Source organism: Aquarana catesbeiana, linkage group LG10 (assembly GCF_042186555.1).
Source record: "Aquarana catesbeiana isolate 2022-GZ linkage group LG10, ASM4218655v1, whole genome shotgun sequence".
NCBI classification, from domain to species: domain Eukaryota; kingdom Metazoa; phylum Chordata; class Amphibia; order Anura; family Ranidae; genus Aquarana; species Aquarana catesbeiana.
In genome coordinates this window covers 9,578,382-9,596,764 of record NC_133333.1, presented here as the reverse complement: position 1 = coordinate 9,596,764, position 18,383 = coordinate 9,578,382, and the positions used below count along the sequence as shown (strand labels likewise).

Here is an 18,383-nt window from a genome sequence, read left to right as displayed (position 1 = left end):
CTGCCACCTGTCACATAGGGGAGCTGTCAGAAACCATGAATTAGACCAAGACAGAAGTACAGTTAATCACACTTGTTTAATAATAATAAAAAAGTAAACAGAGTAAGCGTAGTCAATACATAGCCTGAGTTCAGTAACCAGATTGGGTAGTCAGTCAATGCCAATGTCAGAGAGCCAGAGATCAACGTAGTAGTACAGCAAGCAGGATCAGGAGCCAGAAGGGACGTCAGCCGAGCAAGTCTTCAACAGGAGAAAATCTCTGAGATGTGACCAAAGGCGAAGGCAGAGACGAAGTGAGCTGGACGGCTTTAAGTAGCCAGGACTGACGAGCAGGATATCATCAACAGCTGAGTCACTGTGGAGAGAAAGGAGCTGGCAATTAGCCGACAGCTGAGCGGCTAGCTCAGAGAAGGAAGGGCTGAGCCCAGCCCTGACAGGAGCCAGGGAAGTGCAGTGGTCGGTGGATTTGTAACATGATACATGTTACACCCTGAATATGGGTGTAACATGTTACAAAAGGTAAGCTTATCCTTTTATACCCTGAATATGGGTGTAACATGTTACAAAAGGTAAGCTTATCCTTTTATATAGAGTAGTCCTCTTTGTGGCTATAACAACCTCCACCCTACTGGGAAGCCTTTTCATAAGGATTTTTGTTGGTGTCTGTGGGAATTTGTGCCCATTTGTGTAGTCAGGTACTAATTTTGGAGGAAAAGATCTGGCTCACAAGGTTCATTAGGCATGAGGTCAGGGATCTGTGCAGGATGCTTGAGTTCCTCCACACCAAACTGGTCAAAGCATGTCTTTATAGAGATGCTGGTTGAGAAGACCTGACTCATATTCATAATCATCCTAAAGGTCTTCAGTAGAGTGAAGGTCAGGGCTCTGTGCAGACCACTTAAGTTCCTGCACACAGAACTGGTCAAACCATGTCTTTATGGAGACATTGTTTGAGAAGACCTGACTCATTCCTATTCATCCTAAAGATCTTCAGTAGGGTGAAGGTCAGGGCTCTGTGCAGGACACTCAAGTTCCCGTCACATCAAACTGGTTAAACCATGACTTTATAGAGATGTTGGTTGAGAAGACTTAACCAATTTCAATTCATCCCAAAGGTCTTTAGTAGGATGGAGGTCAGGGCTCTGTGCAGGACACTTCACAAGTTCCTTCACACCAAACTGGCCAAACCATGTCTTTTTTCAGCTGGCTTTGTACACAGAGGCACAGTCACGGTGGAACAGAAAATGGTCTTCACCAAACGGTTACCAAAAGGCTGAAAGAACACACTTGACTACAATGTCTTTGGAAGCTGTAGTAACTACACTGTATTAACAGTACCCAAACTGGAGACACCTGAATTCAAGCATTTGGAATGGGGGGGTCCACAAAGTTTCAGTCATTTTATGTATCAGTATGGATTTTATTTAAACAAAATATATATAATCTTTTTCTTTTCTGCCCGCTTGTTCTAGGTTGATAATCAACAACTGAAAAATGGAGTTAGCATTTCCAGTTATGGAGGCTACATAAATATTACAACTGATTTCGGCTTATTTCTGCAGTGGGATCGAAAAACCTCATTAAAAATAACACTTCCCACCATCTTCAACCAAAAAGTGCGTGGAATGTGCGGCAACTGTAATGGAAACTCTGCAGATGATTTTGAGACACCATCTGGCACTCAGGCAGCTGGTCCGGCTGAATTTGGCAAAAGTTGGGCAGTGGATGGTAAGGATGATATTTCAGGCAGTATTCATCATTCTGGTTATGGTTTATGGGTATTTTGCCAGATTTCAACCTTTTTTTAAGATTTTTAAATTGTAATGAGTGAACAATTTGTTCTCATTCAGTTGCATATCCTCCTTGTCTGCAATGCATACAGGGTACAGAGTACATGGGCCCCAAGAGGGGGTGGGGGGCATTTTGCATGGACTCTATACACACATGGATGGCCATCCTGATTCCTTAGCTACAGCTGTGCTCAGCCTGGGCACCGTGGCTGCCACACTGGGTCAGTAATTGATCAGAAACAAGATGAATGGCAATCTGATAAAGTGAATATGTTTTATGGGGAAGAGCTGATAAACTGATAAAAAAAAAATAAAAAACCCAGACTGAAATTACCTGATAACACAGAATGGATAATCAGGATGCAATCAACTAACTGACAATAAAAATCATTTTTAGTAACTAGCTCATCTCAAATAAAATGTCAAAAACCATGAGCTGATATGAAACATAACATAACTATATTCCCGGAATAAAAATAGTCACGTATAAACATACACTTTGAGTCTTTTATAAAATGAAAAACGAGTTTTAAATTTGCTCTCAGTACATTACACTTATGCCGCGTACACACGACCAGACTTTACGGCAGACTTTGTCCGGCGGACTTTTTCGACGGACTTTACGACGGACTTTCCGAATGAATGGACTTGCCTACACACGATCAACCAAAGTCCGACGGATTCGTACGTGATGACGTACAACCGGACTAAAACAAGGGAGTTGATAGCCAGTAGCCAATAGCTGCCCTAGCGTCGTTTTTTGTCCGTCGAACTAGCATACAGATGAGCGGACTTTTCGACCGGACTCGAGTCCGTCGAAAAGATTTGAAACAAGTTTCATTTCTAGGTCCGTCAAACTTTTGGGGAAAAAAAAGTCCGCTGGAGCCCACACACGAACGGACTCCGGTTTGCCGGACCAAGTATGCCGTAAAGTCCGGTCGTGTGTACACGGCATTAGAAATATCACTGGCATCTTTTCGGAAAAAGTTGGCGCTTTACATCAACTGGGAAGAAATCCACCTGGCTAATTGCACGCCTTGATATAGCAAGAGAAACAACAATGTTATAATATTGTGACTAAACATAGTCCATGAAGTTTGTGAGTAAGCACATGAAGGCAGCTTCCGTGGAGTGTAAGAAGCAAAACTCTGTGTAATTGAGGAGAAAGCACAAGAAAGCGCCACTCTAAGTGCAGTATAAGATACAATTTATTATAACACAGTATGTGTGGTACTCACAAACATATGTGACAGGTAAGCATTACACCAAAGTAAGCCGTCCAGGGCGAATCGGTGGGAGAGTCTAACGGGATGTTCAGCCGCGAGTCCATCAGAGGCAAAGACGTGGGAACCATGAAGCGGGTTGCGCCGGTGGATACCGATGATTCCTGGCCCTCAGAAGCCCGGGATGCCGATCGATGACTCACTTCCGGTCAGATGAGTAGTTCAGTAGCAGGCGACGCGTTTGCGGTGCATACGCTCCTTCTTCAGGCTTTCACGGTTCCCACATCTTTGCCTCTGACGGACTCACGGCTGGACATCCCGTTGGGCTCTCCCACCGATTCCCCCTGGACGGCTTACTTTGGTGTAATGCTTACCTGTCCCATATGTTTGTGAGTACCATACATCCTGTGTTATAATAAATTGTATTTTATACTGCACTTAGAGTGGCACTTTCTTGTGCAAATCTGCCACTGAGACTACTTTTATCTGAAAGCGGACCGCCCGCTGAAGAAGAGGATACCGGGGTTATGGCAGCTATCTGCTGCCATAACAACAGTATTCCTCTTCAAACATTTGCCGTATAATGACGGCGGCGGTTCGTAAGTGGTTACTTTAAGAGAGGAAAAAATGGAGACAGAAACCGCAATGCGTGGCACCACATCCAATTATGCAAAGAGAATCAGGAAGAAATGGAAAAGCGGACTTTAGAGGCTGTCCCTTTAACCCCAGTAGGGAAGGAAAATTATTCAAGGATAAAATAAGATATCAAAATGTATTAAATATAGTAAAAACATGCAGCAAAGGTGAATATATAGTATGCCATAGTGTGTATATTCCCTCATATAGGGCTGAAAGGCTGGACAAGGAAACCTGTACGAGTGTCCTGAGAATTGTAGAGTATGCTGTAATAACAGTCATTTTCTATCTGAAGGCCAGTCGACAGGATCACAACGCCAGCACCAATGGATCACTACGCGCTTCACTGTTAGCTTCCTCAGGAGACCCTATAGGTACTGGGAGGTACATTGAAATGAATACACAAACTTGCAAGTATTTGTACATCACATGCATATATATTACATAGTTACATGTTAGGTGAGGTTGAAAAAAGACACAAGTCCATCAAGTCCAACCTATGTGTGTGATTATATGTTAACCACTTGCCGACCAGCCACCGCAGTTGTACTGCGGCAGAATGGCACGGCTGGGCAGAGCGACGTTATGTAACATCGCTCCGCCCTGTGGCCACTAGGGGCGCGAGCCCGCTGCTCGCCCCTGGAGCCGATGCGAGTGCCCAGCAGGTCACAAGCTCAGGAGAGCAGAAGCGACTATGGGGTAACAAAATTAATTGCACATGCCTAATTTGAGTTAAAAAGGAGAAAAAGAGCAGCGCCGTTCTAAGCGTAGTAAATTGGTAAAAAACAGCTTTAATTTTCTTTAAAATACGCTCACATTCTGCCAGTGGTGGTCAGGCATTGGATTGGGGTTAGGTTCTCTTCAGCTCTGCTGGGTGGCCCCTCGGTTCCAAGGTGGGCAGCAGTGATTTTCCCATCACCGGCCGATCCAGTGGCGTCTGTAGCTCCGAAGCTGTCACGGCAGGCACATCAGCAGGGTACGTCCACAGGGCATGTCAGAAGCTGGAGAACGATGGGCGTGGCTAAAGCGCTCGTGTTCGGAGCATGCGTGCTCCTTCGTCAGGCTTAGGATCCAGCCCGTCCACAGCAATTTTTTTTATAGAGAGAGAGAAAGGAGGGGAGTGCGCGGGGGCGGCGCTAGGAGACTGCAGATTCCAGCAGACCAGCGCTGATTGTAAACATGCAGAAGAATGCTTTTGTGGGGCAAGGATCAACTCTCTAAAGTTTATATATTTCTCTGTATGTACATCGTATGAATAGGAATTAAAATACAGTGGGAAAAAGAAGTTAGGACTAAAATTGGAATAAGAAATAAATGGTCATAAATGGACTATAATGGACATTAATCAGCTAGAGAGGAATATGAGCTAAGTGATAGTTGAATTAGAATAAGCATGGATATAGAGATAGGAGTAAATTAAAAATAATAGTAATATTAAATTTAAAAAATAATAATAATAATAATAATAATAAAGGTCTGCTGGAACCTGCAGTCCGCTAACGCCGCCCCCCACCCAATCCTCAATCACAATGTACTCCACATCTATTGGTTGTACTTGAGCAGCAAAGCTCACTAGGGTTACACATTTTTGTTTGGAAGTGCCCACATTTTTCCCTCTCAAAAGACTTTCACCAGGCTGCTTTGGCTTTTGCTTCCTTTTTTCTCCTGTGGAATTAAAAAAAGGGAAACTTCAATAGTAAAAAAGTTAGGGCACATGAAATTAACGTAAAAAGGCGCATGGCACAGAAATAAAGCTGCAAACCCCTTGCAAACTAGAGAAAATAATATTTGGCATGGACCTTGGTTGGAGGCCAAGGTGACGAGAGGGCTTCTCCTTGCGGCTCTGGTCTGAGTACCCCTGAGTGTGGAGACAGGGGTACAGAGCACAAAGTAGTACGGGTCCCAGTAATCAGGTAGCAGTAGTCTCCGGACTGTAGTCAGCAGCAGTGGAGGCACACCAGAAGAGGACCAAGAATGGCAGGAAGGCACCCGAGAACCCGGGAACTGGCGTCACTGAGAGATAAAAACAGGTCGAATATAGAGCAGCATAGGATGTGTCCTGAAGCTCTGGCCAAGAGGTACATTTGTGCAGGGGATGGTGGGGAGCCATTGTGGACATGACGACATGGCGCTTGAGAATCACCAAGCCCTGAGAGAGCTGCCAGTCCCTCACCTGATCCATCCAGCCCACGTCACCCAATCTGTCCAGCCCACATCACCTGATCCATCCAGCCCATGTCACCTGATCCGTCCAGCCCATGTCACCTGATCTGTCCAGCCCACATCTGACGTTACCGCCAGGAGCAAGCATAGTAGAGACGCCTTTCGAGGAGTACTTCTTCATCAGTCTACCTAATGGTCTACCCGCAGCCTGCTAAATACTCCTAATCCAACGCTATTACACAACACCTGCAGCTTAACACAAATAATAATTAAGAATACGGTGGCCAAACACATGTCTAGCGATTTGCCTTGATTTGATATCACAGGCAGAATTGCGGTCTTAGGTTGCTTGTTTAAACAAAATATTTTTTTACTATATATTAAACTTTTGTTTGGCTTGCCACAAAAGTCCCAGTTTCTCATGTGGTCCTTTGGAAAAAATAATTGCTTACCCCTGGCATAGTATCACAGCACACTGTGTTTGTAAGCTGGTGATGGTACAGCATAACGTGTTCTTGGATACATAGTGGAAGCATAATTCTATACTCGAGGTTCACATCGTCAGCAAATAGCACAAAGTCATTCGCTTCTTTCTCATCATTCTGTGTGTAAAGTGTTCTTTCTGCCCCATCTTATGGCATATGATCGGCATATGGCAATATTGATGAGCTCCAACACATGTGTGACTAGCAGAAGACAAACACAAAAGTAAATAATACTTTAAGTTTTTTGATTTTCCTTAGTTGGGACTCCTCGCACAACGTGCCTCCCCTCTTAAATCTGCTCAGTCCACTTTAATACACCCAGATTATATATATATATATATACATACATACATATACACACACACACACACACACACACACACACGCACTGTATATAAGGTGCAGAACTAAGTAAAATGAGCACTGGCTATAACAGAATGAATTAATTGAGACAATGTTAACTCAAGTTTTAACTTAGGTAACTAGTATTAATAATAATGCTCTTGAGTGCACTCTATACTCATATCCCAGATGAGGGTATACGTAAGTGTTCCTGACTATCAGTGCGGCCCCAACAGTGCCCACCAGTGCTGCCAATCAGTACCCATCAGTGCTGCCAATAAGTGCCCACCAGTGCCTCCTCATCAGTGTCACCTATCAATGTTGCCTATCAGTGCCCATCAGTGCTGCTCACCAGTGCCTATCAGTGCCACCTACCAGTGCCACCTATCAGTGTCCTTTAGTGCCACTTATCAGTGCCCATCAGTGCTGCCTATCAGTGCCTCCTCATCAGTGGCCACCAGTGCTGCCAAATCAGTGCCCAACAGTGCCACCTCATCAGTGGGAAAAAATGATAAAAATATCATATGAGTAGAGTGTTGCATGACCGTGCAATTGCCATTCAAAGTGTGACAGCGCTGAAAGCTGGTCTGGGCAGGAAGGGGGTGAAAGTGCTCAGTAGGAAAGTGGTTAAAATGATTGGTTGAGTGGATGTAATGGTTTTACACAGAGCAGCCCCGATCCTCCTTTTCTCAGCACCCCCGTTGGTGCTCCTGGCTTCTCCCCCTTGCTGAGTGCCCCTATAGCAAGCTGCTTGTGTTGAGTTATTTTGAGGGGACAGCAAATTTACACTATTATGAAAGTTAATATATATACAATGCAGTCAGGTTTTATACTCACTGATTGTAGTCATTGTTGCCCAGGCTAGATACAAAAGCCTCAGGCTCATTGATTATACCAGTCCATAGAGTGGGAATGTCATCAATGTACCTATGCCAAGCCAAAATCTTAGAAAGGTACAAAGGTACACCGATAATGCCCTCCCAACCACCATCAAAAAGTTAATTTTCCAAGTCACCAATATACACATTGGCATACGCTGGGGCGCAGTTGGTGCCCATAGCTGTGCCCTGTGCCTGACAAAAACTGCCCATCAAAGGTAAATTTGTTATGAGTAAGGAGAAAATCCAAAAATTGTACAACGCAATTACTGTGTGGTCTTCTATGTAAAGCTCTAGCCTGCAGTGTCTTACAGACACTCTGTATTCCGGTTTGGAATCAAGGAATATAAAGCCTCCATAGCTAGGGCTAAGAGTGAAGTATGTTTGGGGTCCACAATATCGTGAAGAAGGGTAGGTAGATGCAATGTCTCACATAAGAAAAAAGGATAATTACAAGTGGCTGTACGGTCTCGTCTATGAATTTATGCCCTTTTTTAAGTAAAGAAACCCTCCCCAGATAATATAGGCCTCCCCAAAGGGTCTTGGACTGATTTGTGTATCTTTGGTAGATCATAGGAAACAAAATGATAAACATTATATATAGATCTATCTATAGATAGATCTATCTATAGATCTATCTATATAACTAAATATATCAAGTATGTGTGGAAAAACACTGGTGGACAGAGTTAAGACATATAAGATGCAGTCAAGTTTAGTACTCACAGGTACATATCTATTCCAAGTCTAGTGAGGTGACCACATTCCAAAGTATCTATTGGTATGAAATTTTTTCTGCAACCCACCATAAAACAAGCTTTCAAATGGAATGTATCAGGGATAACAGGACACACTAAAAAAAAGAAAAAAAAAAAAAAAAAAAGGAGGAAAGCCACAAATTGGTTGAATGTTTACATATCTAACCACTATCTACAAGTATGCAACACAACCTATGACAAGATAACAAACCAAGCAACACAATTGACCTAAGAGTAGATATACTTCTCACCTCACTCCATCAGTCTCCTCTTGCATTACTATCTTACTAATGGACATATTAGCATGGATGCCGCACCACTTACTTACTGGGCACTTAAACTTCCTGCCTAATTTTCAGCTTTCAGCACTCTCACAATTTGAATGATAATTGTGCGGTCATGCAATACTGTACCCAAATAAAATTTGTATCATTTTTTTCACACAAATAGAGCTTTCTTTTGGTTTTTAATCACTGTTGGGGTTTTTATTTTTTGCTAAAAAAAAAGAAATAAGACAGATAAAACTCCCCAAATAAACAGTTTCATAGGTTGTTATAAAATTTTGAAAACAGGTAATTTTTCTCCTTCATTGATGTGCGCTGATGAGGCTGCACTGATGGGCACCGATAGGCTGCACTGATGGGCACTGATAAGGCGTTACTTATGGGTGACAATGAGAGGTGGCACTGATGGGCACTGAGAGGTGGCACTGATGATTGGCACGAATGAGCACTGAAAGGTGGCACTGAGGTGGCACTGATAGGCGGGACTGACCATGTCCATCTAACAGAATGAGCAGCTTTTTTTCCCCCTCACGCTGACAGTGTGAGGAAAAAAAAAGGTTACCGATCTTCTTCATTGGCTGACAGCTAATCACGTGGTAGGGGGCCGGGATCAGCCCTTACTCTGATCTGTGATCAGCCAAGTCTCATAGACTCGATGATCACAGAGCACGCCGCGCGCACCCCATGGGGGTTGGCAGGCAGCTCATGCATGGGAGGAAGTCATGTGACGGACTCCCACTAATTAAGGCCCGGGCTGTAGCAGTCATTCAGCTATGGCATGGGTGGGAGAAGGTTAAATTAAAACTGAGCTGATAATATTCCCCGTGCCCCCTCCATGACTTTTCCATCAAAACCAATAATGCAACCATCATACCCTCCCCTCATGCCAGGGCACTAGGTATAATCCTAGACTGTCCTGTCAGACCCAAATCCAATCGTTGTCAAAAGCTTGTAATTCACCTCCATAACGAAAAAATTTCTAAAATGTGCCCCTTTTTACCTAATGAAACAACCAAGCTACTCATTCTCTCCCTTGTTATCTCTCGCCTTGACTATTGCAACTCTCTTCTCATAGGCCTACCTCTCCATAGGCTATCCCCTCTTCAGTCTATCATGAATGCTGCTGCCAGACTTATCCACCTTACCAACCACTCAGTGTCTGCCACCCCTCTCTGCCAATCCGCCAAGAGAGAGGAGAGAGAGAGAGAGAATTAAAGAGAGAGGAAGAGAGAATAATAGGAAAGAAAGGATGAAAGAAGAGGAAAAGAGAGATGGAGGAGAGGGGGTGAGGGAGGGAAAGCAGAGAAAGAGAGAAGAGGAGAGAGAAGAGAGAGGAAGAGAGAGGCGAGAGAATGAGCAGGGCCACTAATAAGGCAGTTCAGCCCTCCTGTACCGGCTCAGGCCCCATCAATACAAAAGTGAGGCCCAGGCACCTGCTGAGCAGGAGCGACTGCCTTATTGCCAACTCTTGTGGCTCCCCCTACAGCACTGCAGGTGGATTGGTTTCTGCATTCCCACCCCCCTGCTGTCCGGGGCTCCCCTCCTGTGTGGCCCTCTCCCCTGCAGCATTGCTAGCTTCCCTCCTCTCCTCTGCCACAAGCAGTTTCTGAGGACACACAGGCGGATGTTTCAGGATAGAGAGGGGGTGTGCACAGTAAATATGCAATATATACCAGTCTCTTCCTTTCCTGAATTGACACATAAAGAGATTGTCACCAATCACTAATTGTGTCCATTCATCACTGAAGCATAGTACATTGTGTTTACTATGCTTCAGTTTGTGAATGAACAGGGAGCCTTAGAGCGCTTCCCATTCATTCAGTGTCCAGTTGAGGCTGCAGAGAAGGGGGAATCGGGAATCTCTGTCCTCAGTCTCTTTCTCTGTCTCAGAGAGAGATACTTAGAGCAGAGAGGAGAGGAGAGAGAGAGAAAGGAAAGTAAGAGGTGAAAGAGTAAAAGAGGCAGAGTACTGACGTCACTGATAATCAGCATCTGGAACATTCAGTCTTTGCATCCAATGTAACTCATTCACAGTAAAAATGTTCTACAACATTAACATGCAAATGTTTCTGGGAAGATGAGCTTGGGCAGAAGATGAATCTTTGGTTTCTTGAATCCTGATCTCAGTCCACAACCCATAGAAACCAAGCTTCCATAATGTTAAATCTCCTATTTTGTAACCTAGTTAGTGTTTGGATCTCAGAAGAATAAATCAATGATATAGACAGACCAAAAATTTTAGCAAATAATTTCTTGCTAGTGATGCTCACAGGTTCCCAGGTCACAGGTTGCCATGGACAATGGAGACCTTTGAGGTTTGATGTATGCCATTGAGATCTCAGTTTGTGTCTCAAGTGGTCCTTGTGTGTCCAAGATATGCCTGGCCGGAGGTACATTTTTTCTTGTGATTTAAGGAGAAGACATCTGGTATCCATTCAATCCAGTTTAAGGTTGTTACAATCATGTATGTACAATTATTGTCAGAGTGGTACACACCGACCCCGAGGAAGAATTTGAAAAAGATTTGAGTCACCAAGAAAATTGACTTTTATTTTTCACATACTTATTATTAACTTTTCTTTTCTTTTTTTGGCAGTCCACCCATGAAGCATTCAGAAGGAAATCCTAACAGTTCTTTAAAGTCAACTCCACCCAAGTCAGCACCAGTCACTGAAATCATCAAAACACACTTATTTTCTCTTGGAATCAGCAATAAAGAGTTAATTTAATGACATACAAATCTAAACTGGCTGACCATCCTAGCATACGTGGAAAATACTTCCTCTAAAAATACAATCTTCCTTTATTGGGAGGATGCCATTAGTTTCACATTGTACACTTTTGTTTACTCATTTTAATTTTATAGACAGTTTTACGATGATACATTTTTCAAATAACGTATAAAGTCCTGGGTCTCCTGCCAATGGGTAGCATTACATTTTATGTTATTTATTCTCCCAGAAGCCAAAGTCTTTAGTACAGTATGCCATCCACGCAAGTAAATATTTTTGTTCTAACCACTTGCCCTCTGAAAGATTTACATGGAAGGGAAGGGAATGTTCTGGCATCGTTGGGCAAGACAGTCAGCCATAAAATCCACCTTACTGCTGACACATGGTCCAGCAAGCATGGGCAGGGACGATATATTTCGTTCACAGCACACTGGGTAATGCTGCTTGCAACTCAAAAGGCTGCAGGACAGGGCTTGGTGCTGCAACATGTTGTGCCCCCACATCTCCATACAGCTGGCGGTGATGATGCCAGACCTGTGAGCTCTACCCCCTCCTCCTCCTCCTCTGCCACCTCCATGTCCTCCTCTGCAGAATTGTCCTATGAACATCAGTTACCCCCTAAGTGTTCAAAGGGCTATTCCCAGAGTCAGGCTAAAAGGTGCCATGCAGTGCTTTAGCTGGTGTGTTTAGGGGACAGGAACCACACCGGAGCAGAGATTCTTGCAGCTCTGTAGAGACAGGTCCAGAGGTGGTTCACACCACGCCAGCTGGAACCAGGAATGGTGGTGTCCTATAATGGCTCAAACCACTTGTCTGCCCTTAGACAGGGAAAGTTGACACATGTGCCATGCCTGGCACATGTCCTCAGTTTGGTGGTGCAGCATTTCCTAAGTACATACCCAAGGTTGCAAGATGCACTAAAACAGGCCAGAAGAGTCTGTAGCCATTTCAGGCGGTCATACACAGCCAGTGCTCGCTTGGCTGAAATTCAGCGGGAATTCCACTTGCCCGTAAACCGCCTGATTTGTGACATGCCCACCAGGTGGAACTCAAGTTTGGGAATGCTGCAGTGGCTATACATGCATCAGAGGGCCGTCAACCAGTACCTGTGCCAGTACGGCATGATGACAGGGTTAGGCCACGTTGGCTTTTTTTCCCCACGCCATTGGCTGATCATTAAGGATGCATGCGCTGTATTGTCACCATTTAAGGAGGCTACAAGGATGATGAGCAATGAGAGTGCAATCATCAGTGACACAATCCCTGTTGTGTTCCTACTGGAGCAGACTCTGTGTGGCATTATGGACAGGGCACTGGAGGCAGAGCAGCAGGAGGACTCCCTTTCCTCTCAAGGTCCACTTTATTCTGACACCATCATTCCTATGTCACAAAACACGCAGGAGGAGGAAGGGGAGGAGGATGAGGAGGAGGATTCTGGCACTTTCATAGGCTTCGAAGAAGAGGAAGACATGCGTCATTCAAGAGTACCTCTATAGCGTTATGGTGGGAAGACGCCACCGACACCCAAAGACCAATTTTTCTGCACCCGTTACTTCTATCCAAAGTCAAAGTGACACCAGAATGTATCCAAAAAATCTCTAATCTTGTTCCCAGTGCACTACATTGTGGTCTCATCATACACACTGGCTCACCAGCTGTTGCTGAGCAAAATAAAGGCAGCTTGCACGGAAAATGTCATTTTGTTTGGCTTTATAAATGCAATTATTGCTGCAGCAGATTCTAGACATGGTACAGATCTGCCACTTTACAGGTAGACTAAGAGGACCCCCCAGGCACTAGATTGGAAAGATGTTTTCATTTTTATGCTTTCACTTTAAAAATCTAAAAATCACTGCTCATTTAAAAATGACGTTTTTCACAAACTGTTTTTTTAATTGATACATGTCCCCCAGGACAGGACCCAGACCCCTATAACCATTGTATGCCCAATTACTTGCATATAAGCCTTCAAAATGGGCACTTTTGATTTTTGACGTTCTGGTCCCATTGACTTTAATGGGGTTCGTTATTCGGGTCCGAACTTTCGCAGTGTTCAAAAGTTCTGGTGGAAACCGAACAGGGGTCCGTTCGGCCCATCCCTATTTATGACATGTAGATGTCGCTACAAGATAAAAAAAATTTGTGTAGGGGAACCTTGAATTCGGTTGCACGGAAAATTGTGGTGACACATACGTTTGAAGGCTGGCCGTAGGCTAGCCTGGATTTGTAGGAGGAGTCTGAGGGCTATATATCCCTCCTCCATCAGATCCTTCGTCGGATCATTTCTGGGTTCCCACCCACCTGTTCCCCCATACTTTTATTATATCATTTACATTTCATTCATATTCATTCAGGGTATGCCCTCTTTTAGGCATACTGACCAGCCAGGCCAAGGCACACCTCAGGTCTTGGTAGTTAGGATTATCACATTTCCAAGTGAAGACTCTGACTACAAATATATTTATATATTTGATTTGCACTTGCACTTTATTTTTTATATAGAACACATGTTCATTTTAGACTCAATATGTATTTGAAGTAGTGGTATAGTATTTGTAGGAAGGTGTTGGTATATGCACTAAATATAAGGATTCCATCTTCATTAGATTTCAGAATTTCGTATGCAATTGTGGAATTTCTATAGATTTGCGCTGCTATTTTTGTTCTCTTTGATTAATTTAACTGACAATTGCGTGGTCGTGTGATGCTGTACCCAAATAAAAATGTATGTCTTTTTTAGAACTCTGCCTGCACGGACCCTGGCTTGTCCTTGACTACCACTTCTACCTGCTCCATTTGCTTTTGATCCACTGATTGGCTCCTGACCCAGCTTGTACCCTGATCATGCTCTTGCCTGCCCCTCTGTACTTGATCCGTCCTGCCAATGTATGACCAGGACTACCTGACTCTGCTATCTTCCTGTGGTTTTCAGTACTTGCCTTCCATTCTGCTGTGCCTGCTGTTTTACAAGCTGCTACCAATGTATGCCTAAATTGGGAGGAGACTTGATATCTTGCAGAGCAGGTTTGTCCGGCAACTCCTACTCCTTATATAACAAATACAGCATACAGAAGGAACATAACAAGGTAGTACCAGCCAAGAGCAAGGTAAGACTTCTTTCCTGTATATGTATTATGTGATTGTCAATTGAACTTGAACATAGATGAGAAATATGAGGATATGCAACTTCCAGTTTTGTGATATGCAAAGGTAGCCTAAAGTGATATAGTTAGTATTACATTGGGAATTTAGGCATATATTTACCATTTAAATAACTTTGTCCTCTATATAAAATGGCAAATAATTGGGGAATAATGTGTGTGCTGGTGGACTGTTAGCTTACAGTACCTATGCAAATGTATGTACCAGTGGATTGGAGAAAAGCCAATGTAGCACCAATATTTAAAATACGCCCAAAATACATCCCTGAGAATTACAGGCCAGTTAGCCTAACATCAATAGTATGTAAACTCTTGGAGGGGATGATAAGGGACTATATACAAGATTTTAGTAATCAGCATGGATTCATGAAGAATCGTTTTTGCCAAACCAATCTACTAACCTTCTATGAGGAGGTGAGTTGCCATCTAGATAAAGGAAGGTCCGTAGACATGGTGTATCTGGATTTTGCAAAAGAATTTGACACAGTTCCCCATAAACGTTTACTTAAAAAATAAGGTCCGTTGGCATGGACCATAGGGTGAGTACATGGATTGAAAACTGGCTACAAGGGCGAGTTCAGAGGGTGGTGATCAATGGGGAGTACTCGGAATGGTCAGGGGTGTGTAGTGGGGGTCCCCAGGGTTCTGTGCTGGGACCAATCCTATTTAATTTGTTCATAAACGACCTGGAGGATGGGATAAACAGTTCAATCTCTGTATTTGCAGACGATACTAAGCTAAGCAGGGCAATGACTTCTCCGCAGGATGTAGAAACCTTGCAAAAAGATCTGAACAAATTAATGGGGTGGGCGACTACATGGCAAATGAGGTTCAATGTAGAAAAATGTAAAATAATGCATTTGGGTGGCAAAAATATGAATGCAATCTATACAGTGGGGGGAGAACCTCTGGGGGATCTAGGATGGAAAAGGACCTGGGGGTCCTAGTAGATGATAGGCTCAGCAATGGCATGCAATGCCAAGCTGCTGCTAACAAAGCAAAAAGAATATTGGCATTAAAAAAGGGATCAACTCCAGAGATAAAACAATAATTCTCCCGCTCTACAAGACTCTGGTCTGCTCTACAAGCACACCTGGAGTATGCTGTCCAGTTCTGGGCACTCGGGAAGGATGTACTGGAAATGGAGCGAGTACAAAGAAAGGCAACAAAGCTAATAAAGGGTCATATTAGTTATGAGGAAAGGTTGGGAGCTCTGAACTTATTCTCTCTGGAGAAGAGACACTTGAGAGGGGATATGATTTCAATATACAAATACCGTACTGGTGACCCCACAATATATAAATACCGGACTGGTGACCCCACAATAGGGATAAAACTTTTTTGCGGAGGGGAGTTTAACAAGACTCGTGGCCACTCATTAAAATGAGAAGAAAAGAGGTTAAAGCTTAAACCACATAGAGGGTTCATTACTGTAATGCCCTGTACACACGGTAGAATTTTCCAACGGAAAATGTGTGATAGGACCTTGTTGTCGGAAATTCTGACCGTGTGTAGGCTCCATCATACATTTTCCACACAAAGTTTGAGAGCAGGCTATTAACCACTTGCCGACCGGGCCATAGTCGAAAGACAGCTGCAGCGCGGTCGGCTAGTTCTGGGTGGACGTCCGTGGGAATACTGCCCTTGCGCGCCCCCTGGGGCGCGCACCCGAGAACTTCCGTGACCGCCGGGTCCAGAGGACCCGGCGCATCACGGATCACGGTAAACGGCCGCTGATCGCGGCCGTTTACCATGTGATCGCTCCGTCAAATGACGGAGCGATCACATGTCAACAGACCGGCGTCATGTCATGACGCCGGTTCCTCCCTCCCCTCTCTGTACCGATCGGTACAGTGTGAGGGGAGAGGGGGAGGGATCGGATGGCAGCACCGCTGTGGGCTGCATGTGTAGTGCCCACAGCGGTGCTCAGTGACAATTGCAGTCACATCCATCCATCCATGCTCAGCCATCCCTGCAATACTCTGCATAAATACCCCGCAATACTCTGCGTAATACCCCGCAATACTCTGCGTAATACCCCGCAATACTCTGCGTAATACCCCGCAATACTCTGCAATATGCCCAGCAATATACCCTGCACTACTCCGCAATACTCTGCAATACCCCGCAATTTTTAACCAGTTCCCGCCCACAGTCATATGGCGTCCTTGACTTTGAGCGGGGATATCTGAATGATGGGTGCAGCTACAGGCATCATTCAGATATCAGCTTTTTCAGCCGGCGATTCCCTACACCATAAGAATGATCATATGGCTGTTCCACTGCTTGATCATTCTTACGGGAGGCGAGAGGGGACGCCCCCCCTTCCCGCCACCCTCCGGTGCTTCTACTGACTCACCGCTACGATCGAAGCCAAGATGGTTTTTTTTTGTTTTTTTTTTCAGGCTTCCCAGCCTAGAGGTGAGATGTGGGGTCTTATTGACCCCATATGTCACTGTAAAGAGGACCTGTCATGCCATATTCCTATTACAAGGATGTTTACATTCCTTGTAATAGAAATAAAAGTGATCAAAAATTTTTTTGGGGGGGAAAAAGTGTCAAACTAAAATAAATAAAGTAAAATAAACAATAAAAAAAAAAAAAAAAAGTTTAAAGCGCCCACATTCGTGTGCTCGCATGCAGAAGCGAACACATACGTAAGTCCCGCCCACATATGAAAACGGTGTTCAAACCACACATGTGAGGTATCACTGCGAACGTTAGAGCGAGAGCAATAATTTTGGCCCTAGACCTCCTCTGTAACTCAAAACATGTAACCAGTAAAAAAATTTTAAAGCGTCACCTATGGGGATTTTTAAGTAGCGACGTTTGGCACCATTCCACAAGAGTGTGCAATTTTGAAGGGTGACATGTTAGGTATCTATTTACTCGGCGTAACTTCATATTTCACATTATGCAAAAACATTGGGCTAACTTTACTGTTTTATTTTTTTTTAAAGCACAAAACTGTTTTTTTTCCAAAAAAAAGCGTTCGAAAAATTGCTGCGCAAATACCGTGCGAGATAAAAAGTTGCAACAACCGCCATTGTATTCTCTAGGGTCTTTGCTAAAAAAAATATATATATAATGTTTTGAGGTTCTATGTAATTTTCTAGCAAATAAATGATGATTTTTACATGTAGGAGAGAAATGTCAGAATTGGCCTGGGTGCTCCAGAACGCCTGGAGGTGCTCCGTGCATGTTGGGCCTCTGTATGTGGCCACGCTGTGTAACAGTCTCACACATGTGGTATCGCCATACTCGGGAGTAATAGCAGAATGTGTTTCGGGGTGTAATTTGTGGTATGCATATGCTGTGTGTGAGAAATAACCTTCTAATATGACAATTTTGTGAAAAAAAAAGAAAAAAAAAAATCTTGATTTTGCAAAGAATTGTGGGAAAAGATGACAATTTCAAAAAAACTCACCATGCATCTTTTCAAATACCTTGGAATGTCTTATTTCCAAATAGGGGTCATTTGGGGGGTATTTGTACTTTTCTGGCATGTTAGAGTCTCAAGAAATTAGATAGGCCGTCAGTACTTCAGGTGTGATCAATTTTCAGATATTGGCACCATAGCATTTGGACTCTCTAACATTCACAAAGACCAAATAATATACACCAAGTTGTACTTATTTTTACCAAAGATATGTAGCAGTATAAATTTTGGCCAAAATTTACAAAGAAAAATTACTAATTTGCTAAATTTTATAACAGAAACAAAGAAAAATTCATTTTTTTACCAAATTTTCAGTCTTTTTTCTTTTATAGCGCAAAAAATAAAAAACCCAACGGTGATTAAATACCACCAAAAGAAAGCTCTATTTGTGTGAAAAAAAAGACAAAAATTTCATATGGGTACAGTATTATATGACTGAGTAATTGTCATTCAAAGTGTGAGAGCACCAAAAGCTGAAAATTGGTCTGGTTA

At 43.5% G+C, this 18,383-nt stretch overlaps 1 protein-coding gene across 1 annotated transcript in view; it reads left to right on the top strand.

The window, feature by feature from the left end:
* The window catches only part of LOC141110301 (zonadhesin-like), a 47,513-nt gene that overhangs the window by 16,482 nt on the left and 12,648 nt on the right, over positions 1 to 18,383 (top strand). Inside the window, exons 4-5 of the mRNA XM_073601597.1 lie at positions 1,473 to 1,728; positions 11,156 to 14,398. Of these exons, the coding sequence (XP_073457698.1) occupies positions 1,473 to 1,728; positions 11,156 to 11,166 (267 nt within the window). The 3' untranslated portion in view covers positions 11,167 to 14,398. The remainder of the gene's footprint in view (positions 1 to 1,472; positions 1,729 to 11,155; positions 14,399 to 18,383) is intronic.